General features: G+C 42.1%; 1 protein-coding gene across 12 annotated transcripts in view; it reads right to left on the reverse strand.

The window, feature by feature from the left end:
• NAALADL2 (N-acetylated alpha-linked acidic dipeptidase like 2) overlaps positions 1-20,949 on the reverse strand; it is a 432,075-nt gene extending 411,126 nt beyond the window's left edge. For 8 of the 12 annotated variants that reach the window (XM_069025088.1, XM_069025089.1, XM_069025076.1 and 5 more), the window contains exon 1: positions 20,639-20,949. Coding sequence is in view for 1 of the 12 variants with exons in the window: in XM_069025072.1 (XP_068881173.1) it covers positions 4,796-4,814 (19 nt within the window). In the remaining 11 variants the exon portion in view is untranslated. Of the gene's footprint in view, positions 1-2,497; positions 2,677-4,795; positions 4,947-5,074; positions 5,287-20,638 lie in introns of those variants that run through there. The other 4 variants (XM_069025072.1, XM_069025083.1, XM_069025085.1 and 1 more) reach the window with 4 other exon arrangements.
• Between the last annotated feature and the right edge of the window lie 5,286 nt (positions 20,950-26,235).

Below are 26,235 nucleotides of genomic sequence, written 5' to 3' on the forward strand. Positions count from 1 at the left end.
GGAATATTCCCTGGGTCATTGGGATCAGCTATCCCAGCTCTGTCCCTTCCAACTCCTTGTGTGCCCCCAGCTCCCTCACTGGTGGGCTGAGGAGCAGAAAAGGCCTTGGCTCTGTGCAAGCACTATTTAGTGATAACCAAAACATCCCTTTATTATCAACACCATTTCCAGCACAAATCCAAAACACAGCCCCGTTCCAGCTACTAGGAAGAAAATTAACTGTATCCCCAGCAAAACCAGCACAGCTGCCTACAATTCCACCAAGCCTAAGACCTAAAAGAATTGACTACTAAAGGCATGTGAAACTGAGCACACAAAAAACCTCAGAACATTCCTGCTGGCTCTTCACCGCAGGAGATAATGCATTATAACACAGATTTCCCCCAAATCTCTGCAGGATCTACAAATCCCTCCTTGCAAACCCTCCAATAATTCCCACACACACAGAGTATGTTCTGTTACCACCCTGTTGTACTCAGCAGTTTTCTGTAGCAGCCCAAATGCTCTCTTCTATGAAAGTTACTCAATGACAGTGGGAATTTTTTAATTTTTTTTTTTTAATTTCACCTTTCTTTCAGATTCTGGATTTCAATCACCTTAATTTCCACAGTACTTCCATGAAAACTTGTAAGGAATCTTAGCAACTGGCATGTTAATTTAGTATTTAAAATGGCCGAGATCTCCTAATGCAGAAATTGAGTGTAATAACATCTTTGCATTGCTAAAGAATTACTCATCAACCCAACTTTTAAATCTTCAGTACGATTACAACAAATTCTTGTTTTAGAGTTCTTTGTTTTGGGGGTTAGACCATACGATTTCCAGACATCCCTTCCAACCCTAACTATTCTGTGATTCATTGTTTCCAGGCATTTTAGACATTTAAAAGTCTTGAGTTATCTATCAGTTATGTTCTAATTTCAACAGTCTCGTGGGCTAACTATATTTTATTATTGTCTTTTTATGTAGATGCATGTATTTAGATACAGAAAAAATACTTTGATCATCTGCTGTGACTTGTATAGCACACGGACACATGCCCTCAATTAAGTTTTACTTAGGTGCATGTTAAAGGAAAAATACCGTATTTGAATTAAAGTTTTCCTTTGATGAATATCTTACCATAATGTGCAATAAATTACCCTCACTGCTGAAGATGCATTTCTTATTTCTACTGCAAATGTGTCTGGCTCATATTTTAGCCACAGGATCTTGATATCCCATCATTTTCTGCTTCATCACAGAATTTCTGTTCACAATGCACACACTCAAACGCTGCAATCAAGTCCCTCCCCTCCTTTTTCTTTGATAATATTTAACATATTGAGCTCTTGGAATTTCCCCCTCAGGAGCTATTTTCAACTCTTAATTCATTCTTACAGTTCTTCTCCGAAGTTTCTTTGACTTTAACATCCTCCTTGAAGTACAAACACCCAAACCTGACAAAGGGTTCTTGGAGTGATCTCAGTGCCAAACGCAATGACGTGGTACCTTTCCTGCCCAGTCATATATAGACTGGGTCATACTGCAGCTTTTACTCAAGTTCTCTCACATTAATCTGTATTTACATGCAAAACAGTTAACTCAGAAGCTACAACAAGCAATGTAGAGAAAACTAAAGGACAGCCCCAACATTTCTACCAATTCAACTTCCCAGATGACCATTGCATATACCCCCCTCCCTACACATGTTTGGGAGACACATCCCTTTGATTTTCAAGCAGAAAGCCCAGAACAACTGTGTGATTGCTGAATCCTTTGGCTCTGTACAAAGGTGGAATGCTGTAGTTAGTAGTGTGGAAAGTTTAGAGTTAACCAGTCTGAATTCAAAGTCAAGGCTTACTGAGGTCAACAGTCAATGTCAATAGTGTCGTATCATCGATTTTCAACGCAAATAACAGATCAACAATAAATAACTGCATATTCTCACTTTTATTCAGTTCCTGTACCTATTCTGTGCTTCAGGTATCCACAAGAAACTGCAAGCACATTAGTACAAGAAACCAGAAAAAACAGCACTCCTGAACCTTCATTTCATTACTTACTGACTATGTTTTCAGATACACAAGTCTTGATATTTTTTTTCCCCACTAGATCCCAACTGACCAACAGATCCCATGGCAAGAAAATGGCTGAAAGAAAACAACTGCTCTTCTGCACTTGGCCTGGGCTGTGACAGGTGTACTTGATTATAGCTTTTTTGGGACTATACAGGTAGTAGAGGATGAACAGTGACCTTTCCTGCTTCCCTGCACAGCAGCATTAACCAGGCACACTCAACTGACAGACCCAACAGATGCCCGCCTGAGGAGGAACAAAGTGCTTTAATGCACATGTTGCTAAGTCTTTGAGAACAGACTGCATTGTTTTCAACTGATGATAGAATCACAGAACCTCCTAGGTTGAAAAAGGCCTCTAAGAGCATTGAGTCCAACCATTAACCCAGCACTGTCAAGCCCAGCACTAAACTGTGTCCGCAAGTGTCACATTTACACACCTTTAAAATCCCTCCAGGGATGGGAACTCCACCACTCTCCAGGGCAGACTGTTCCAGTGCTTAACAGCCTTCCTCTGAGAAGAACTTTTTTTCCAATAGCCAATCTAAACCCCTCTAGGTGCAAGCACTTTCCTCTTGTCCTTTTGCTCGTTACTCAGGAGAAGAGACTGACTGCACCTGGCTACAAAATCCTTTCTCAGTCAGAACACTGAGTTACTTAATGGAGGCAATTTCCACATCAGCATCTGCTCTGTATCACACAGCTGGAGATAATGCCTATTTCATAGTTGGATTAATTGCAAACCAAAGCATGATCTGCACAAAAATGCAAAACAGGATCCCAGTTCTACTGAGTTTTAATTTAGAGCCATCTATCAACGACTTCCTCATATTACATTGCATGAACATCCTAATGAACTAATTTATAAATATATTCATAATGCATGTGCTTGAACACCAAAGCAAACATCACAGGGGAGGAGAGGGCTGGAAAAGAAGAAAAATAAAAGAAAAAGCATCACACTGCCCAAACAGTGTTTAAGTGATTCTGTACTGCAGGAATGCTGGCCTGGCCACCAGAAATATGTTTAGAGCAGAAGCTCCAGAGCCACTGAAAAAGTCTGAGGATTTAGAAATGTCGATTTGACAATTACCGTAATGAAGATCTACAGCACACATTCCCTGGAGGATTACATGTGAATCACAAAAAAACTACACTTCTGAAATCAATCTGTTTATTAAGAGGGAGATAAAGCACTTTGAAGGTCTATTTTTGTCTAGTTTGTATTCATACCCTGAGGTTATTTAAAAAGGGGGAAAATTTAATGCAGGTATGTACCACAGCAGTGACAAGCAAAGACTTCAGCTATGAAGATTAACAGAGCGGGAAGTCATATGATGCAGCATGACTATGGGAGCTGCTACCAAAAAAATCTGCAGCTTGTGACATGCACATGAACCACAAGCATCTTTCTACTAACTTGGACAATTCTGACTTTTTTCCCATTTAAGCCTTTTTTCTGCTTCAGATGAACAACCTGGACCCAACTCTTCAACGCCAACAAAGCAGCAAATGAAAGCACAAATGAAAGAATTGCTTCATTAACGAGCAGTGTGACCTGTTAGTATCGTTTCAGCCAACATCTTTAGCAATGTTAAACTCTTATAATTTTAAGGATGTGAAAAAAAAACCAAAAAACACTAAGTTTAAATAGACACTAAAACCAAGAAAAATCTGATGAAACTTAGAAAAAAGTGTTTCTGTGGGATCTTTTTTTTTTTTAATAAAATGTTGTATGTACAGCTCTAGAATTTTTAATTAAAAAACTCGAGCTGAAAAAAAAACAACCTGCCAAAGGTAAGCTACAAAAGATCATTCTTTGGCTTGTTTCAGGTGATTAACTTTATAGTAGATTATCATACAGTTAAGACATCTACTAGAGATGTGATCCATGACCAAAATTCAGAAGACACTCTTTAATATTTTGATGATAGAAGAGATAAATGCTGCACTATGGATGTACTGGGACTCATATAAGAGCTCTTTAGATTAAAATTCTAAAAATACACACAGTATTGCTTGCTATGCAGGACTGGCATCGTTACAGTTTCAGTCATCTAATGCTTTCCATATGTTAACCACTGAACAAATAAATTTGCCTGTAAATGCCAGAAATATGTACCAAGTAAGAAATAAACCAACAGGCTGTTCATATCAGGGTTAAAAATCTAAATTCTTTATTTCTTCCCCGAATATTTCTGTCCTGATGAGTCAGCAACAATGCTGCAGGCTTCAGCTGAAGTCAGCGAGATGCTTCAGTGCTGTTTTGCAAGTGTCAACTCCACACTCGTTACGGAGTTTGTTCTAATTACAATTTTGAGGCTATCTCAGTTACAGGAGATGAATACCTGCTGAAGTCAAGGAGCCCTGTATGGATGGAGAAACCAAGACACTGAGGATCACACAGGAGGACGGCAATGACAATGTTGTCCTAGACGGAAACTTGCGAAATGACCCGGGTGCTTTTCTGGTACCCTGAGCACACCCCAAATCCCGGAGGGGAGCGCGTCCTGTCATCCCGCTCCCTGCGCTCATGGCTCGCAGCATGCTTTCAACACGTCACACAGATCACTGCGTTCTGGAGGTTCTGTTCCAGTATTTAAAAGCTTTAAGGCGCTAACAGATGGTTCAGTCTCTAAACTCAAGCGAGACCAAGCGAACAGACAGCCAAGAGCAGAACACGGAGCTGCTCAAGGCGGGAGGTGGGAACCGGGGATGGAGAGACAGCGGGAGCTCACCGGGGCTGTGCGGGACCATCCGTACGGCAGATTTACCTGTCCTTCCCCAATCCCAGCTCCAGCCCGGAGCGCCCGGAGGAGCCACCGCGGTCCCGGGAGCGACCAGCGGGGCGCAGCTGCGGATCCCTCTATTTCACCGAGTTCTGAGTTACTTTTAGGAAAGAAAAACACGCACGGAGCTGACTGAGTTCGCCCCCGCGCTGACAGCAGGGCTGCGCAGCGCCGCGGCGATGAGCCCGGGGGTCCCGCCCGCCCCTGGCCCGCCCGAGCCGGCGTTACCTGCGCTGCCCCGCGCGGTGCCCGGCGCCGCACGGCCCGGCCCGGCCCGGCCCGCCCTGGGAGGTTTTCAGCAGCCGTAAAGCGGAGCGCGCCCGGCCCCGGCCGTGAGGGGCCACCCCGGGGAGCGGCCGCGCCGGAGCCGCAGAGCCCCGCGCAGGGAGCGCCGCCGGCACGGAGCGGGCCCGCGGAACCGCGGGATGGCTGGGTTGTAAAGAGCGTCTTGTTCCAACTCCCGTGCCACGGGCAGGGACACGTTTCACTAGACCAGGGTGCTCAAAGCTCTGTCCAGCCCAGCACTGGGCACCGCCAGGGATGGGGCAGCCACGGCTTCCCTGGGCAACTTGTGCCAGGGTCTCGCTGACCTCACGGGGAAGAATTTCTGTCATAGATCTAATCTGAATCTACCCTCTCTCCACCGAAAGCCATTCGCCTTCATTCTATCCCTCCGTTCCTTATCCAAAGCCCCTCTCCAGCTCTCCTGTAGCCCCTTTAACTAGAAGGAGTTCTGAGGTCTCCTTGGAGCTTCCTCATCCCCAGGCTGAACAGCCCCAACTCTCCCAGCCTTTTGTACATTTTGACAGATAATGGTGGTGTTTCAAGCCTTGTTTTACATCTCTTTTGGGGAGATGATTTCTCATCGGCCGCGTTTTGTGCCTGTACAAGTTAACATCCGCACAGCCCCGGCGCTGGGAAGGGGAGATGAGGAGCTGGTTGCACCCAGGACCCACACCGAGGTTGTCCCTGCAGATCTCTGAACATCCGAGCACTGCGGGCACACCTGAAACTAAAACCAGAAGGGTCAAACCACACGAGAGCAGAGTTTTGTAGGTGCGTGAACTGCTGCAATTACAGTGCTTTCACAAAGCCTCTTAACAGCTAAACGTGGATGTTGAAGGCACTGCCAATACAATACCATCTCTCCTTATTAAAACAAATTTCCTCGACCCAGATTAATGACTTAGTTCTGCTTGGAAGCGTTTTGCTGTTAATTCTGTCCTAAATCTACAATGTATCCTGGAATCCTGGATGCTACCACACAAGGTACAGGGCTCAGCTTTTCAACAAAGGCAGAAGAAGCATCAGCCTGATAAATTTCACTGTCTGAAGTCAGGGTTAGTATTGTTTACCCAAAGGGAATTACTGATAGAAATGTTCATTTTAAGAAGGAGAATTATGTCAAGCAGCATTTCCCAGAAAGACATTTATGAAAGAAAGCAAAGGGGGAAAAAAAAAAAAAAAACATTTAAAATGTTTTCCCTAGTGAATTAAAAACTACAACTGAAATAAAGGCATCTTAACCCAGCAGCTGCTGCAGAAAACAAAGTCTTTCAGAAGTCTTCTAGGCATATGGTGCACATATAAGCAGAGAGAAAAGCAAATTTCAAGCATTTATAACAGAACTTGCTTCTGCTAATAAAGTATTAATGGGAAAGTCTGGCTGGACTGCTGTAGCTCTGAAAGCAATTTTAGGAAAAAAAACCAGAGCAATGTAGTCACTGAAGAGCAGGTGAACTAATTTAGAATCCTCATTACTAAAGCATTTTTTCCAACATTACGCAGAAGTAAAACAGCTGAAACTGAAGGTGTACTTTTCTTGCCCAAAGAAAAATATCAGGCTTGTAGGTGTACAAATGCATTTACCCAAAGCATGATTCATCAGTTTTTATTCATAATTTTTTGGTGTCCTGCAATAACATAACTCTGCTCCTTCCTACATTCTTCTCTTTTCTAGGCCACCCCCAGGTACAAGCCTTGGCTGTAGACTGGTTTTGTTAGTCACTCCAGACCTTAGGATTTTCTGCTGTGTAGGTTAAGCCAGTCATGCCAATTCCATGAGAATGGTTGAGGCTGAAGTTTAAAACATTTACCCTCACCACAGTTTTGCATTTCCTTGCTTCAGCTGTGAACTACTTCCAGATAGTCCCGAGCTTGGCACAAGCGTGAGCTGACACTGAAGGAGAGAAATCATCTCCAAAAGCAAAGTGCACCAGCCATGACTCCACATGCTTTCACTCAGGGCTCCAAACTTGTTAGGGAACCAGAAAGCTGTTTGGAGTCTTGTGCCTCTGCTGCATCTTAGTCAAAATTTCTGGGTAGCTCTCTTAATTACTAGGCAATAGGCAAAAGTTAGTCAAATATAAAATTCCAATAATTTTTTTGGTAAAACCAGGCTAGCTTAGCTGCTTTAACCCATGTCTTCCTGCTGCTGTTTTGAGAGTTCCTCCCTTCCCCCAACATTTTTGCCAAGGAATTGGCCTCATCACCCATCACAGGCAGAGGGAGAAGCATTTGCTTACCACAGTACAGAGGTAGCAGCTAAAGGGGAAAGTTTGAGACAACTGGCAAGGATTTTTTTTTTATACTGAATCATGACGACATGCTCCAGAAGTAAGTCACAAAAAAATCAAGTGACACCCCAACATTCAGGGAAACTGAGGTAGATTTACACTATGAAGAAAAAAAACCTCCAAGCAATTACATTTTGCAAAAACTTAATGTGACCTGACTAGAAAAGAACATGCAAGGTATTCAAATATAAACTTAAAACCTTCCCTACAACTTTTCTGAAAGGAAGTAGTGCATGAAAAGTGTCTATCCATGGAACACTTCAGTATTGGTGCACCTCTTTCCTTATCAAAAAATATATCAGGTGGTTTGGAAATGGGCATGGAAACATGGAAAAATTTGATATTAAGTTTAAAGATACTTTATTGACTTGAGATACTGGATAAGGCAGTTTCTAAGTTTCTGCTTTACAGAAAGTCTGGCACAGAATCATAGAATACCCTGAACTGGAAGAGACCCACGAGGATCATCGAGTCCAGCTCCTGGTTAGGTTAAAAGGAGTCCGTGTGATGGTTTTAACTACTGACTTTATATGGCTGTTTACAAGAATAAGTTTACTTTCCTGCTGTAGGCGGAAGTTGGGTTGGTTTGTTTGTTTCTTTCTTGTATTTTTACCAGCCTGCAAAGTGATTGAGCTTTAGCCATTCTGTGCAGCAGAAGTGCCACCTCGTGGCTCCGTTAATCCTTGCTGGGTTTGATGCTGCTTTTTTTGGGTCATATTAGAGTTACTAATATAAAAAATCTGATTTTTAAGAGAGTTCAGTCTATGATCCACATAGAAAGGATCCTTCCTGGTTGCCACGCTGGTGGACTGACACTATGAAGGGTGATCTCCTCTCCCTTGCTGGAGGACGCTGATCTGATCGCTGTAGTTGGCAGGACTATTTATTCCAGTGCAGGAGAAGGAGAGCATTAAAACTGTCATTTTAAAGGTCTGAAAGGGACCTACAGTCTTGCCCCGTATCACCCATTCCCGCAGCATTTAATCAAGGAAGGTACAGAGACCAAGAGGACTGGTAAGCATGCCTGGAATGTCAAGTCCTGCTTCTTTACACAGGCTAAAGGCACCACACATTTAAATAACAGAAGCCCCACTTGAGGAAACAAGAAATTAAATACCTTTAAAACCATCTGCTAAATGTAGTTTGAAAGTCTAAAATTCCTTTTTATGAGCAGTCTCTGCCTTTTATACTGAAAAATTAATTGAATATATGTATTTTACAGAACAAATCCACGATTCAGCAAGAAAATTAATGAAATGAAGAGACAGTTGGAGCTGCTGCCAAGAACGGTCATTTCAGACCTAGCAACCTTGGAAAATGACCTTTTAAATAATGAATTTGGAAAAATAACGCTACAAAGCCACAAAAATGAGTGCTACCTACCTATAAAGTCTCCTAATAGCAATAGCTTCCAAAGAATGAAGATATTAAATGGATCATGGAAACTCACTAGAGCTGATGTTCCTGTACCAGGCATCCTAAGGGTTGAACTGCCTCCATGCATCTCCTAAGGTAACTCCAGGTTAGCTCAGGGTGTTTCTACCCCCTGTACAAACAAGTACTCTTATCCAGAGGACAGGAGTGCACAGTTGTACAGTGTTAAGAAAGTGAAAAGGTAACAACATTAGGCCTAGAAGGGCTACCATGGTTTCCCCAAGTACTTAGGATAACTAAACAAGGAGGAATGTGACATACTTAGACAAGCCATTATTTATTCATCATCCCATAAGCAGTGAAATACCTCCCTAAAAAAGGCTTTTAAGCACACATGCTTTACACAATTGGAGGAATGTCTAATTCATGTTGAACTACTGCTTCACTAGTGCATAGTGATGCAAAAGAACATCTTTGGGGGGTCTGCAGTGCATCTGCAGGTTTTTTATTCCTTGATCCATGCCTCACAAAGTAGAATAACTAGCAAAAGCAGGAAATTCTAATTTTTCTCCAAGCTTAAACTAGAACATGGGTTTTTTGCCTGTGAAGGAAATTACTCCCTACTTAATCACATTTTGTTTTTAACTTTGAAATCTATCACATTGAAATGAGATGGAAGTCCTGTTTCTTATCAAAGCATTCCTGCAGTGGATTCTCTCCATCCTTCCCCTCCCACCCAGTAAAGCTGTATCCTTAAGCTGCAAAACATAGTTCCCCAAAGTCTGTGCAGCTCTCTTGGTACTGGGAGGGGCTATAATGTCTCCTAGAACTTTTTCAGGCTGAACAACCCTAACTCAGCCTGATTCCATCGGAGAGATGCTCCAAGCCTCTGATACATCTTCGTGGGACTCACTCCAGCACATCCAAATCCTTCTTATATTGAGGACCCCAGAGCTGGATACAGCACTCAGAATTCCAGAGCAACTCATTCAAGAGATGTGAGTGGATATAATCAACATACCTTATAAACAGGACTCACAACACCCAAAGTTATTTCACAAGAGAAACAGGTTCTATGATAAAGATTATAGCCACGGACTATGGAGAACACGACATGCTTCTTGCTTTTTTCATTATTTAAAGAATAATCACTGATGGATTTTAGGAGGTTTTTGTGAATCGAAACAGAAAATGAGAACAGGTACGGAAGCTGAGCCTTAATCCTCCAATTTAATTTCCTTTAATCTTGCTTATAGCATATATCCTCTTTTTAACTACCTATTTTTTTTTTTCACCAAAGCTTGGCACTTTCAGATCCTCTTACACGTTTTTACCATGAAATACATGCATTGCTATTCTCCAGCCAGACTTCCCTCCTCTCTCTCCAGGTTTCTCCACCTCATGCTCGATGCCTTGTTTAGGCTTCTAATCTAGGATGGCTAACACAGCAAAACTGGAACAAGAACAGAAGACAGAGCATTGCAAGTAGCCCTTTAGCAACCTGCTGGGCTCACACTTACAGCAAATACTCTGAGCACAGGTAGGGTGGTGAACACAACATTAAGACTAAATAAAAAACAATTTATATTCTCCCCCATTGAGGTCTGAAGCTGGGATAGGTAATTTGTTCCAAATGGAGGAGGAACAGTACAGACTACAGTGCTCCAGGCTTTTCTGGGTCTTGATCGTTTAACTCTTCGTGGGGTTTCTTCACATAACCTGACCTCCAGTTGTTTTTGAACAAAAGAGGTAACTGCTGAAGATTGTGGAAAAGATAGGAAGGACACAACCCCTAACTGGTTGATTTTCATTGTAGCCAGTACTTAGCAAGAAAAGAGACTTAAACAGAACAGCAATTCTTAAACCAACACAAACATCAGCATTTTTCTTATTTATTAAATCAAAACGTTTTATTTAAAAGCAGAAGGCCTAGCAAAATAAGGAACAATCTAAAAAGAACCCCTGGTGACATAGACATTTAATTTGCTGTGATAAAAGACAAAGACCCACAAATCTTGCAATGTATCATTTGCTTCCAAGGAAAGTAACTTATAGCCTATGATTTCAATGATTGTCCTGCAACTGGTCATTTCTAGAAGCACAGGATAAAGTGCAGTTAAGCTAAATATTACCCTCTTACCCTTCCAGAGCACAGTATTTCATTTAAGGCATTCAGGTAGGTGGTTTTGAGGGTTAGTAGCAGACTTGAAAGCTTGTTTGTAGTTATTTGAGCTCCAAGACCCCACCATAATTTAGACTAATTTACATTTCAAAAACTTCTCAGACACTTTAAAATATCATATGTATTTTAAATGTTCAGCTTAAAATAAAGCTGCTACAGGGTCCAGTTCTGACTTTGCATATATCATTACTTTTGAATCAAGACAAATTTCTCCCAAGAGAAAATCTTCTTTCACCACTCAAAATAATTACATTGCCACCATTCATATTAAGAGAAAAAGATAGATGGCCTTTACCTAAAGATGCTCTGGTGTGCCCTTACAGAGTTAATTGAAGGACTGACATCTGAGAGAGCTCTCTGTCTCCTAGGACTCATTTTCTCTTTACTCATACTATACCAACCTGGAAGACAGAAACATTTAACAGACTGCTCCCCAGACATGCATTGTTTTTCCTAATATTTTCACGCTGTGGTATAGCAATCCTGCCCGAAACCTCGCCACAAGCAGCATCCTGAACATAAAATATCTGCTGCCAGCAGAGGAAGTTTTCTGTTTCCCTCTTACCTCAGAGAATTATCGGTGGATACCAGGAAACAGTGTCAGATATGCTCATCAGTCACAAGTAATTACAGATCCCTATCATCATTGTTTTTCCACACAATCACCTTATCTCTGACAAGACACAAAGAAAGCCTCCATGTTGTGGGAAGGATTCATCCCAAGTTTGTTGTCAGAAAAGTAAAAAATAATGTGTAAGACCCCAAATGTTTTTACTCTTGTTTATAAACAGCAAGAAATTGTTTGGTTTTGTTTAAATTTCAATACATCAAATGTAAACCACACTAGTTTGTAGACACCTCTTTCCACTTGTTTTTTAAAGAAATATCTAACATTGCTTTCTCAGTGTAGCTTTTGACTACTTTTTGTAAATATCTAAGTAATTAAAACCACATTCCAATGTAAGTCCTCATGAGTGAGGGCTTTGCCCAGTGATCCATCAGGAGAGACACTAGAGCTATGCCCAGTGCAGTGCTTCACTACAGAGGAATCTAATTAAAGTAACTGTGTGCATTGAGTGACCATATGGAACCATCAGTGATGGAGAGATACAATAACTTGGAAGCAAAATTATCACAAGAGAGTCTAAAACAAGGAAAGAAGGTGCAAGTTATAAGAAGAAATCTGCTGAATAGTCAAAGTATTGGAGCAGAAGCTCTGTTTAGAAGGGGAGGATGTCAAGAGATAGTCCATAAAAAGAAACAATAACAAGTTATAATAATTCTGAGGCACTTAGCAGAAAAACATCACAGAAACAGAAGAATTTAATTTCTTTCTATTTAATACCAACTGCAATGGCCACATGCTGTTCTGTGTTTGTATTTATTGTGTATTTTTGTTTGTGCCACCAGAATATAAGCTTTTCCAGGCAGAGCCCAGCTGTTTGTTTGGCACAAGCTCCCCTGTTATACAATGCTGGGTACACTTAAATAGGGGCTATACATGCTATGTTAATCCTCTCCCTGAAGCAGGCTAATTAAATCAAAACCCAATAAAATGGTATTAAAATTTTCACAGAAATCAACAGAATCAAGGACACTTCAGTTCTAACTCTCCAGGGGACCAGTGTGTAAAAGACTGAAATATTTTCAAACTATAATTAGAGCAAAACCATGCTCTAGGAGTAGTGACAGAGTTAGACTCAAGCCTTGGTCTATCTGGTGGGAAGCTGCCACTCATGTTGTGTCCTGTTGTTAGTGCAGTGCTGAGCACAGGCATTGAACTCTGGCTTGTGGCTCACACTGCAAATCCATGATAGAGCCTGCTTTCAGCATAGATTCAAGTGAAGATTAATGGATCATCCCCTTTTTCCATTCCAGGACATCACAGTTTTTCCTGTTTCCCAGAGCAGCACTACCCACAGCAGGGATAGTCCATCCCACTGCACTAGGGTTGTTTCCTTACACCTGCTTAAACTGCACTTTGATGATTCCATTGCTGTCAGGTGGCCTATGCCTGCCATAATTCAGACTAAAATATCCAAAAATCCTGGAGAGCACCCAAGGGCTGTACCCACTTTGCTCTTTCCATGGTATTTTTTGCCCTGTCATGTAGCTGTAGCCACAGCAGAGCAGGTTCTGCTACACACAACTCCTCTATGGAAGAGCATTCATGGAACTTCCATTTAAATCTGCACCTGGTCTCATGATTCAACCTAACCTTCTTAAATAGTTGAAACCCAGTGTTAGAATTTTATGTCCTATGCATTGACATAAGAGACTACACAAGGTACAAGAATAGAAGGCGGCTCACTGCTGATTCAAAGGTAGCTTCAGAGGATGTGTTAATCCCTTGTCACACTATAGCTGTACAGGAAAAGCGTTTACATGGCCTGCTATGAAATCCATACAGTAAAGTTTGTTCCCTGATTTGCTGGCTGTAATTCTTCACTGTTTTCCAGACACATACCCAAACAAACTCTAATACAGGGAGTCAAATAGTGCAAACACTAAAAGATAATTGTAAACCTAAGAGGGGATCAGAATTTCATCAAAATCTTGCCTGCTCCTATCAGTGCTGCCCGTTTGTTGCATACAGCAAAAGCAAACTCCAGCCAGTAAAACACCCAATATAGATTAAAGTAGATAAATTAGGGGGGGTGTTTGTCCAGGGTTTACATTTTGTTTATGGCACAGCTTGTACCTGATTTACTTGTCCTAATACAGGCCACTGTAAAGAGTATGTTATTAAACCTTTTAATTTCAAACACACTTCTGCAATTGCAATTTAAATGAAAACACATGACTGAATCCTACTTGATCTCTTCACACTACTTCTGTCAGTACAAGGGCTTTAATTCCAATCAGGATAAATAAATCCATAGCAGACCGGTACAGAGAAATACATGCCAATTTGATAGGAAAATCTTTCCTTTTGGTTTAAATTCTGGGCAGAAGGGGTCCAAAAAAGACCATGTGAGAGGCAGCACTGCTTCGGTACTTGGTATTTTCCTTTATTCTCATTTCAGCTGGTATCTTGAGATTGTTAACAGTTTCAATTCCCATGGCCAACACTTTTAAAACTAAGGGTGATTAAATTACTTTTTAAGCAAAACGTAATTTGCAGACTGCTAGGGTAGCAACTTAAGTAGAATGAAAGAACTTTTTTCAGACTAACATAGGCCTGAAGATGCCATGATGTAATAAATAGCTTTTCACTGCTCTGGTTCACTTTCATATCGAGCATCAGTGCATGGAGCAAGACAACAGTTTGGCTCTGAACAGTTGGGGGCTTTTTTAAGTGTGATGGTGTAGCTGGATACTTCCAAGAGTAAAAATGCTGTCAAAGCAGCATACAATTTAAAGTTCATAAGTGAAAGAAAATGGATGGCTCATCAACCAAAATGTCATTTCCAAGAATAAAGACAGATTTTTTTTTTTTTTTTTCCTTGAACACTACTCATGACTCCAAGGGAAAAATTAAGAGTCTTGCAGAACTAGTAGGAGAAAGCAGCAAGGACAACAAATGTCAAGTTAAAGTAGATATATTTTCTGGGGCATCATTTAAACAGTGCCTGAAGGATAATCCCAGCGAGGTAGGTATTTCAACTTGGTTTAGCAGCATCCCTAGCTGGGATAAGAAAGTCTAATCACTTTATTAGGACAACAGTGTCATTAGAGGAGAATTTGGGAAGAAGTAGCTATCATTTGTGTTGGTTTTTCACTCTTTAAATTTTTGTATAAAGATTTAGCAGGATAACTTCAGCAACCAGCTTGAAGCTACGGATATTTATGATTTTAGCAATTAGTATGCCAAAAGGCTGACTGTGCAACAGACTAAGAAATGTACTGTTCTTGCCCATAAAAATACCGCCTATATTTATGCATTTTACCTCTTCTGTTTTAAGGATGGAAGAGTACAGCCCATTTTCTTTTGCACTTTAAATGTTTTAGAGCAATACACTCTTTACCCCCAGACATCTTCATTCCTTTCCAAATAGTACCTGGAATTCAGATGACACATTAAGATTCATGCAGCTTGACCTTCCTTGCTTTTCATGCAGAGCTCCAGTGGCTCTGACCAGCAAAGTTTGGGACACAAATAGCAATTTTCATCACAACTTAGTTGCTTGCAGGGGTAGCTCTAATGCTCTGTTACAGGATAAGTGTTGAAAAGAGATAGTTATACTCATTAACTCACATTAAATTTATACTGGCTTCAGAATCTTCTCCCACCTAACCAGTAGAACACACAGCATCACCAGCTTCCTCTGTAGTGGCACATTTGATTTCCTTCTGTACAGTGAGGAAAAATTACGGATAAAATGAATCCAGCACTGTTCTTTGGCATTACACTGATAAGTGGAGACTCTCCCTCAATTAAAAGCTGCTGAGTGATCAGAGCACCCTGAACCTGGAATTGGAATGTCAAAAATCTGCCTTCATTTTCAGTTGTAAGCCACATGCCAATTTTCTTACTGAAGGCTCCATGTCATCATCTTGGAGCACACAGTGCTCAGAGCCCCACCTAGCCAAGAAACAAAATCCTTAGAAAATAAAGCTTAAAGAAAGTACAAAAACATGTATAAATTGGGAAAAGATAGCAGAGGGTATTCTGGCCTTTGCCTCTTCCTTGACAGTCTGATACCATGTGTTCTTGGGGATTTCTTGACATCTTTTGCAAAAATCAGGACTGTATAAAGAATATACCCACAGAAGTGTTTTCCATAGCATGCAAAGAAAACAATTCAGCACCGGAGTGTTTGATATCTATGGTAAAAGGAACTTCCCTGTCCCACCATCCAGGAGTCACTCTCACCACCTGAGCTGGAACTGAGGCCCCTCCTCAGCTATACTCACAGTCAGACCAAGTTTCCTCATCAGCTCAATTCCAGGTTTCCCATAGCAGAGACTCAGACATGCAGATCCTTAAAATATTTTTGTCATGGTGCAATAACCAAATAACACTATAACAGCTTGGGCTGATGCCTCCAAGGAGGAATACCAAACAAAGAACCCCCTGGGCTTTTCTTCCCCTTACAATCTCTGGGTGGGAAAATCCAGGGGTCCTCAGCTCCTGTGTCCCTGTCCCTCACCTGGCTGTACCACAGGTCTCCATGCCCTTAGTTCACAACCTCTTGCCTCAGGGCCCTGCCCATCAGCTCAGACTGCAGCTTGTACCCCAAGCTATCTGCACTAAATGCATTCCCCAACATCTACAGTGTCCAGTTTTAAGCTGCTAGTACAATACTCTTTAGCAGCGAGGATGCTTAAAGTGAAGATGGCACATGGCCAGAGCTATTCTAAAGACTCTCTGGCTGCTCAAAACAAGATATTCTGCACTGAAAGCATTGTCATTGTTCTCCATGGTCTATCACTTCAAGTAGAGTCACACCAGTAGACCACCATTAACAGCCAGCAGCTTCTCCTTTGGGCCCTCCTCCTCTTTTTATTCATAGACTCGAAAGAGAAATGGCCTTGGACAAACATTTTCATCTTGAAACACTTCCTACTCCAAAGTCATCTCCAGCATCAAAATGAACAACTGCAGCATGAATTAAACCTTGTAAGATACAACTTTTGCCAAGTACCACCATCTGGATATTTAAATCCACAAAAATCTCTGCTACAGGGGCAAGTGCAGCATTTACATTTCTAAGAGTGGGAAATCACCCACTCCTCAGATGTATCTACTTCTTGGTGTAGGCAAGGTGCAAATTACACCAAGATTCCAACTGAGGTAAATCCAGATCAAGGAGCCTGTTTACCTGGTCTCAGTACCCACCTATGACAAGACTGACCACTTAAAGCTCTTGAGTACACTCTATTTGCAATGATGTGCAGACACATCTGAAAAGGAAAGAAACAGGTCTTCATAACCCGCTGATTTTTGCCTCTTCACACTTCTCTGCCTCCAGCTAAAGGGTTAGAGGCAAACAGGTACAGTAAGCAGCTGTTTTATAATTGCAGCATAACAAGGGATGTGTATGTGTGGAGGGAGGAAGAGTCCAAGCCAGAAGCAATTGCCCTTTTTCCATTAACACTTTCCCTTATATTTACAACTTACCTTACAAGCTTTGAATTCACCCTCTAAACATCACTCACTGCAGGCACTACCTCTATGGTACATTACAAAATGTGCCATACTGGGATAGGGAAAAAAGGTGGTTTATTTACCTTATTTCCAACCTTTATTGCCAAGTTATCTGACTTACCTTTCAACAGTCCAATGACAACAGTATTTTGGAAATTCTCAAGTAATCTGGGTCTATTATTTAAGGAGTCAGGAAGTCACCCTGTTGCACTCTACCTACTACATTCTTACCACATCTCTAATGTTAAGAGCACTGTCTTTGCTGGAAAGTCAAGAGAAGAAATCCCCCAGGCTCATGGGGTATAATTTGCTTTGCCCTCTACTATCGGTGTAGGTCAAAAGGAAGTTTATACAAGTGCATTAGATTTTGACATAAAACCCCAACTAGATTATGATCCAAAACTGCTGTCTGCTGTAGCAGTCCAGAGCTTTATCCAACCAGGTTTTGAAAAATCTCCACAGTTGGAAGCTACACAACTTCTCTGGGCAAAATCTGCTTGACTAGCCTAACGATGAGAAAGTTTCTCCCGTAAATTCAATGTAAACCTCTGTGACTTCAGTTTATGTCCTTTGCCTCTCAGCTTCCTGCCATACAGTGCTGTAAAGAGCCTGGCTTGCTCAAACTCACAGGGAGGCTGCTGACAGGTCCCCCGTAGAGCTACAGTTTCCCTGTACTCAGTCAGCACAGGACACCATGGGACTATGGTTTATTTTATGAGATGCAGCTCTACATGTCTGAATTATGATTTCCAAGAGAAACTGCAGCAGTTTTATTGAGAAACCAAAGAGCTCACATTTTTGCCAGCAGCAAAATCTAAAAAAAAAAAAAAAAAAATCTGTTTAAAAAAAATTGTTTTGCTTGCCAAAATACATATTATTTAAAAAAAAAAAAAAAGCTAGAAAACACAGTAACACAGCGCTAGAAGTAGGACACCCACCTCCTGGTTATCCCAGTATCTCAGGCATAAGACTGCTCTGCAAGAACAGCCACATTCACAAATAGAACAGTAAATCCCTAGCAGCATTTATCCAAATACAGAAAAGCATATTCAATACAGAAGTTTAGCAACAAAAACAGAGAAGGTCTGATTTAGTAAATCCATTTGCCTTACTTGTTATTTAGCAAACACCTTCTACTAAAATCCTACAGTTTGTTGACGGCAGTCTGAAATGTGTTGAAGTAGGATACACATACAGAATGTCTTATTTACTAAAGCAGAATTATTTTTAGAAAAGCTGAATGTAGAACAAGCTACATCTTGCTCTAACTTACAGCTGAGCATCCTGTTTACATGCTGATGTCCGTGTTTACTTTTTTGGTCACAGGAAGCAATGCCAAAAGACTTGAAATAATTTTGCCTCCTGCTGCCTATCAAGTTATTCCACTCCTGTAGGAAACAATGGCTGGGGGTCAAGTTAACTCATGCAGAGAAACACAGAGTGCAGAGTTTCACTGCTCTAAGACAATGCCATTTTAACAACTTTGCTACAAGGATTTGCTTTGCCAGCCTTCTTTGCCCAATCTGTCTCTCTGAAATATGTACAATTTCCTTCTGGCACTTTTGCTCAGAATAGTCTTCAAATTATTTTTCCTTCTCTCCAAACCTTGTTCTCTCTTTTACACTACTAACATTTTCACATGATTTGCCCTCTATCTTCAAACTACAGTCTTAACACATCAGTCAGATGCAACAGCAGCACAGCAGCTTCTACATTATATTCCTGCATTTTAATTTTATTTTATTAATTCATATCTTGAAAAATAGAGTGACTGGCCTTATAGAGGGTTAAGAGGAGGAAGCCAGGACAGTTCTCCATATGAATCTCTGTGCAAGTGCCAGCTGGATTTCGCAGCCCCGCGCTCGGCAAAGCACAGAACAAGAACGCTGTTAGTATTCTTGGAGTGCTCTGAAGAGGAACAGGAAAAGGCAAGAAAATAATCTTACTCTGTACCAGAAAGAAGTGCTGGAAAGTCAAAGAGGAGAATTCAAACTCCATCCTCCCCACAGCACATCATCAACATCACTCACAGTCACTCTCATGCATCACAGTGACACTAAAGGTAATAAGCTGTGCGTGTAAGAAGGGAAATACTGAAGAGGTGTTGTTGCTGCACATCCCCCTTTCCTCCTGCTCTCCATGCCCTCCAAAGCTGAGCATCACTTCCAGGATACTGCAAATACTGGTGGCTGAAGCTCTGCCCAGGAGGGGACCTACCACTCACCCATTCCTGCCTCTTGGGGTATATTTATTAATGGCTTATAGCAATACACCCTTTCAGATAACCAGAGGTCACTTAATCTCTCAATTTTTGATGGCTTATTTACCCTACACTGGAATCACTCTTAAAGAGCATGAGGCAGCCCCAACCACAGACACAGCCCTAAAGCCCAGGCAATGTTGGGGTGATATGGAGGCGTTGATTGCTCCCTAATACCTTAAACAGGTCATGCACAAAGCTCAGGGCCTCTGGGTTGCTCCTGTGCCTACAGACAGGTTAATTCAAACACCACTGAGTTTTGTTAATTCTCTATCAAGAGCTATTAATATTGAAACAGGTCAAGATCAAAACCAAACAATAAAATCTCCATTCTGCCATTGTGAAGAGCAGTGGGGGGAAGCCAAACCGGATAGAGTCCTGTCTCTGTCCCCTCTACCTGCCTTACACTGCAAGTAGACAGATATTTGCCCCTGCCATTCTTAGCATATCCCAAATACAAGTGTCAGAGGCACTACCAAGTGGTAGAGTAATGCAAGGAAAATCCTCCAAATTCCAAGGTTGTATAGAAAGGGAAAAAAGCACCTGTTTCTTCACCTCAGGGGCAAAATTGTACTTCACATGTGTGATGGACTGAATAACGCTTCATCACAAGAGCCAATTTTCCTCCAACTCCCCTGCAGCTCCTAAAACATAGATCTTAGTTTTGTACCTGATTTGCTAAATGGCTTTCCTTTCTATTATACCTTTAAAAAATAAAAAGGAATGATGAATACATAATTTCATGATTTACTGTGCTCACCAGAAAATAGACATTAGGACTGTTCTCACTTAATAAATATATACTGGAATAAAAATAATCAAAAAAAAAACCCAAACAAACATGTCACTCTCCCTCTTCTACAAGGGAAGAGTGGATATTCCTCATAGAAAACAAAAGCCAGAAGTAAAAGCTAAGTAGCTATTAATATGGAAATAGTCTAAAAAAAAAAAAAAACCCTATGACTTATAGCAACAAAAAGCCCTAGGACAGTTCCATCTCACATAGATTAAATTTTAGTGCTATGTATAGTTAAAACATGAGTGATAAAAATAGTTAGAACAAAACCCATATATAATGCAGGCATTGAATCAATAAAGTAATTAGGATCATAAGCATTCCAAGAAAATCAACAGTTTGGCATTTTTCTACCGTGGAGGGCCTTGTCAGAAAGACGTAAGACTTTTTTTTATAAAAAACCCCAAACATTCTTCCCAATTCTGAATTCCCACTTTGCACTTCTCATTGCTTTGCTGCATGAAGGGCACAGTGAGTTGGTACAGCTCCCTGGATGTACTCCCTCTAACTTACCTGGTTTGCCCTGACCTTAAAACACATCCATTCAGGAGCATCTGCAAAACAGCCATATAAATTATATTCCCTTTAAGATGCTCAAACACCCCCCTCCACTCAAGAAAGGCTCTTCTCCATGTACTGAAGATATCCTGGGTGTCTCACTCTTTTAAGCCTTCCCTCCAAACCAAATTTGCAATTGTAGGTCAGGGTCCCAGAGCTGCAGCCCTTCCATCTGCCACCTCTTCCCTTCTCTGCTGTGCTTTTGCCTCTCTTTCTGGAAGCTTCTTTCCAGCAGAGGCTTGTGGGAGTGCTGACATGTCCCAGCTGCAAACATTGAGGCTCATGGGACTAAACCAAACCATTTCCCCTTTGACAACTGTATGTAGTTCATGAACTCCCAAATGCAAAACTCCTGGCTGCTGTTACCTGAAGGAACCTGCACCACCTGGGCTCAGCCCGGGTTTGGGATTCCAATTGAAAAACACCTGTCCAGGAGAGGATCCCCATCCCTGGGACTGACCCAGGACTTGCACATACAAGGTGTCTTGGGGTGACCTTATGATGTGTATCCCATATTGCTGCCTATGCCCACAAATTAATTCCTGTGCCTTTCTATGCCTCTAAACTGAGCCTGAGAGGGGGAAGGAAAAAAATGAGCAAAACTTTTTCAAAGCAGTTTGCAGCTTGTTCAAGGTCACACACAGATAGCGATTTGTTTCCAGCTGCGGCAGGGGAGGGAGGAAGCACCCGGCTTGCTGCTCCCAGGACAGGTTTTTTTTTTGGCCAGTGGTTCAGCTGCTTTGTTCTCCGGAGAGAGACTGAGAGTTGAATTTTTCCTTCCCTGGAATTTCAGATTTTCTCCCTTTTCTACTGGACTGCTTGATTGCTTTAACATCAGAGCACATCGGGAGGACTTTCCACCAAGTGCAGAGGGCCTGGCCCTGGGCCAAGCCCCAGCTCCAAGGAGACCAAAGGGAGGACTCGAACACTTTCCCAGTTCTTTTCCCCACAGCAAGAGATTTTATTATTTAGCATTATTTTCCTTTTCCTGTGTGTTTGAGAAATAAATAGTTTTATCTCCTTCACTTTCCTTCAAGGAAAATCTGTCTTTTCCCGAACCTGGTGGGGGAGGGGTGGTTGTGCCTTCTCTCAGAGGATCTATTTCTAAATTTGGCCAAACCGGAACAGGTGACTAAAGCATCAGCTGATGCTTGTTTGATGCTCGTCTTTAGCATCCTGATGGGCCTCAACACTGAAAAAGAAACCTGAAACAGAGTTTAAGCAGCTGTTTTATTAATTCTTGTCACCATGTACACCACTCCCTTTCATCAAACATGTAGGATTGCCTCTTTTGCAGAAAAGGGCTGTGTTTGATGGTACAGTAACAGATGTGCAATTACATCCAGTCCTCTCCAAAGCCACATCCAGAGTTCCTAATGCCACTTTCTCATTGCCTATGAAATGCAGGTTAGAGTTTATGTTAGAAATTCCAAGAATCTTAGGTGCATCTGAACAAGGCTATGGAGAAAAGAAATTGCCCCACTGGTAAAGGGCAAAGCTCCTCCACTGGTTTCAATGTCACAAAATATATTATGCCTTTTATTATAACGCAGCAAGAATAAATCAGCCTTTCATGATCAAGAAGAGACAGTATTATTTGTTCTGGTGCTCTCTGCCTTTCAGAGGGGAGTGTGCTCTGAAATATTGTCACTTTTGTTGCTTCCACTATGTCAGCTTGAAAGGAGATCACAGAAAGGAGACCAGGCCAAGACAAACATTTTACTGCCCTATTTTTCCCCCTGATTACGATTGCTTTTGGGTTGCTATCACTAAATTTTAGGATCTCATACCAGCCAGATGAACTTTTTTACTGGGCTCAGCGTCCTTACAAGGTTCAGACTTTGTTGAGATCGTATTTCATGTTCAGCTACTGCCCAACTGCAGTGTGTTTTAATTGAAAATTAGCTATTATTTAGATATATCTTGTGTCACACTCTGTGTTTCACACCCTGGAAGAAGTTTTCAGGAGATCACTGCAACCCTAGCCACCTTCATAGACCCAAATCATAAGGTTTTTATTCACTCATGTTCTCAGTGTGATGGGAAGAAAGACATAAATCAGGCGTGGCTGTGCAGAGCTGTGCTTCAGCACCAGGGCTGGAAGCAGCCCTGTGTCCCTGTGCCCTCCTTGTGTCCCTGTGCCCTCCCTGTGTCCCTGTGCCCTCCTTGTGTCCCTGTGTCCTCCCTGTGTCCCTGTGTCCCAGGCTCCAAGCCCCAGCCAGGCAGCCCTGGGTATACCTGCTGCACCAGGTTTTAAGTGCACCTCCCCCATGGAGAAACTGTGATTTACTTTTTACTTAGTGCTTGCCTACAAAGAGCCTCTCAATTTTTAGTCCATTAACAAATCTTTCCTGGGATCTATTAACATGTCACTACGGAATGCCTTTTCCTTCAAAGTTTAATACATCTTAACTCTCTCTTAATCACGTTGCTCTACTCCACTTCATAGCCTGTGGCTTCAGGGAACCTTTGCCTTTTATTAGTACCCATATACAATCATGTTGTCATTCCAAAATCCAGTGCTGCTTTGGGTTTCATAAATTCTTATCCCTTTGATTTACTTGGTGTGTCCGCAGCTCCCTGAGAGGGGAGATGTGCAGGCAGGGCAAGGAATGAAATGTTAAATACCGACCTGTGCCAGTGCATTCTTTTGCAGGGAGGAGCTGTGCCTGACAGGAGACGCAGTCCCTTCTTGCCTGCAGTGGTGGCAGGCAGTGTTAACACTAATACTGGTTCGGTCCAATCCTTGGTGCAACCCCTGGAGGTATTGACATGGAAATGCAGCACTTGGTAACATGGTTTAGTGGTGCATTTGGCAGTGCTGGGGCAATGTTTGGACTTGATCATAAAGGTCTTTTCCCACCTGAGTGATTCTATGATGACTGTTCTGACAGTTGGTGAGAGCTGACACACTTCCATGTTCACAGCTGTGAGCTTCCAAATGAAGAACTGACTCTACCTTGGTAGTGGCCCATAAAGGAAGATCTCTCATGCCACAGCCTTGTGAGGGTCACAGCATTTCTGCCTTGGCCCATCTAGAAGCTCTGCTGACTGCCTGATGAGGGAGGGAAGGGACTGCCTGTCTGCCACCCATTTGGGGTCATTTGCACCTCCAGGTGAGGAAAAAGAATACTGAAAATCCTTCTTAGGAAAGCACATCCAGATACATGTTTTACCTGTTGTTTGAGGAGATGTTTTGCACTTTATAATGGTGTTTTTGAGTGGCATAAGAAAGTTTCAGTGTGATAAAGCTGTGGTCTCTATTTGGTAAATCCCTTATTTATGTCACTGAATTCATTACTGGAAATGACAAAACTAAGATTATGCAATTGTATAAAAGCAGCTCCTGACAATTCTGTTGGTTTTTTTTTTATTTTTTTAAATTCAATTTCTACTGAGAAGCATATTATAATGCAGTTTAAGGTGCTATAGTACTAGGAGCATGAACAAGATGGATTCACTAATTAAATGGAAACAAGGTCCAGCCTGACATCTCTAAAATACAGCAGATCCCATCATAGCCACATGCTTGTCTTCCTGCTGTTAGAGATTTGTCATTTGCAAGGTACCTGGGTTTCATCCCAGCATCATGTCAAAGAATTTGAAAAATATCTCATCTGTCTTCTAATAAGACACCATGTGCCTTTTTTTTAGAATAGCCTCCAAGTAGGCATTGTCTGGGTCTGTTTAAGCACTTTTTGTCTGTTCCCAGTTTCTTTACAAGAGTTTTTTGATTTTTTTTTTGATTTTTTTTTTCCACAAGTCAGAGTTGCTGCAATGTGCTCTGTGTGGTGAAAGTATTCAAAAGCATTGGAAGTGTGCAGCTTGTACAGAATGCAGCTGCCCACCTGTGAAATGGTATTAGACACAGAGAATACAGTGTATCGATTCTTTGGCATCTATATCAGCTTCCTGTTTATTTCTGAATATAGTTTAAGTCCTAGTTTTTTACCTGGTTGGATCCTGACAGTCTATATGAATTGCCACAGCAACTGTGGTGCTGGAGCAAACAGTCATGAGCTTTAATAGCCTGGGGGTCTGCAGCAGAGCACTCTTAATTTAGAGACCTTCATCTTTCCAATCTGGGTTGTTTTACCAGCTTGATTGGGCCTATTTTCTGTACTTTAGCATGACTCACTTTGTGATCATTGGGCTACAGGGAGGGGAGAGATGTGAGTTTATGTTTGTTTACTTAGGAAGAATTACACTCTTTGAATAAACACCGTCCTAGAATGAAACCCAAAATGTAGATTAGCTCACATGTATATTTTCATGCAAAGGTTATGTTCAACTTTATTGCGAGACTAGGGTTCACATCTGAAGCCAAGATGAGACCCTGAGAGCTACAACATCCCATTTGCTTGTGCTGAAGCTGAATTTGTCCTGGATTGTGCTGTGCCTCAGGTGCCCCAGTGCCTCAGCTTTAGCAGTGCTGAGGGGCTGCTCTTTGCAGCTCTGGACTCTTTCACAGCAGCTGCCGAGGCAGCGTTACCACTGTTGTTCTCACAGCTTTGTTTATTGTTCCCATGGCCATGCACCTGCAAACCCCAATAATTTTATATGGCAGGCTCTCATGGGAAGCCATTACCACTGGTGTGAAAATGAGCCCTTTCCCCCCAACCTTTTCATACCTCGTTTTGTAGGTGCTAGGTTGTGTTGGAGACAACCGAAACAACAAAGCAGTGTTTGTATACTCTACATTGTTAGTATTTTAAATACTGAAATATTAGCCAATAACACATGCACAGGAGGTAAATGGCCAACGTGCAGCAACTTCTCTAATTCCCATACTCAGCTGTAATCATGCCACAAAGAGGAGCATCCAAGAGGGAGTTCGGGTTGATCCCATCACAGAAAAAAGCATATAATAAATAGTGGGAAAGCATGCAAAAAAAATTGTCATCTTTCTCTTCATCCTCACTGTGGGATATGCCCAGCCCTTGCCCTGGAGGGATCTCTGCTGAGACAAGAGATTTTGCAATCGCCCAGCAGGACTCCCTGAAAGGGGCAGCCGCTTCTTGGGTCATGGCGAGAAAAGTGGACCCACAATCCTTTGAGAGACACTATGCAGATCTTTCTGTAACCCATTGGTCTGTCCCAGACCCTCTGTAACCCATTGGTCCCCTGCTGATCCCCTGTATCCCTATAAAAGAAAGCCCCTTCGCCGGAGGGGGGGTGAGCTCGTCCCTGGATTTTCCCTTCGCCGGAGGGGACCAACAATAAAGCTACCTCTGTGCGGAACTAGCCACACGGGCCTCTCGTCTCTCTCTGGGCTGGTTTGGCCTGGAGGATGCCCTGCAGAGCTGAGCTGGAATCACGAGCTGATAATCACTAAAGAGCTGATAGCCTCTGCAAGGGCCCTCCTTTGCCAGCAGCTGAGGGAAGACACTGGGCCTCGGGAAGGCGATCCCTTCCGGGACCATCTCTCCGGACCAGTCACCTCTTCCTGGGTCAGAGCCACGGACCCCCCCTCCAGCTGAAATACCTCACCACTGCTTCACAGGAGAGACAGCACAGAGGTCACCTGGCTGGGAACCCCAGCACTGCTCTTC

This window comes from Aphelocoma coerulescens, chromosome 9 (assembly GCF_041296385.1).
Source record: "Aphelocoma coerulescens isolate FSJ_1873_10779 chromosome 9, UR_Acoe_1.0, whole genome shotgun sequence".
NCBI classification, from domain to species: domain Eukaryota; kingdom Metazoa; phylum Chordata; class Aves; order Passeriformes; family Corvidae; genus Aphelocoma; species Aphelocoma coerulescens.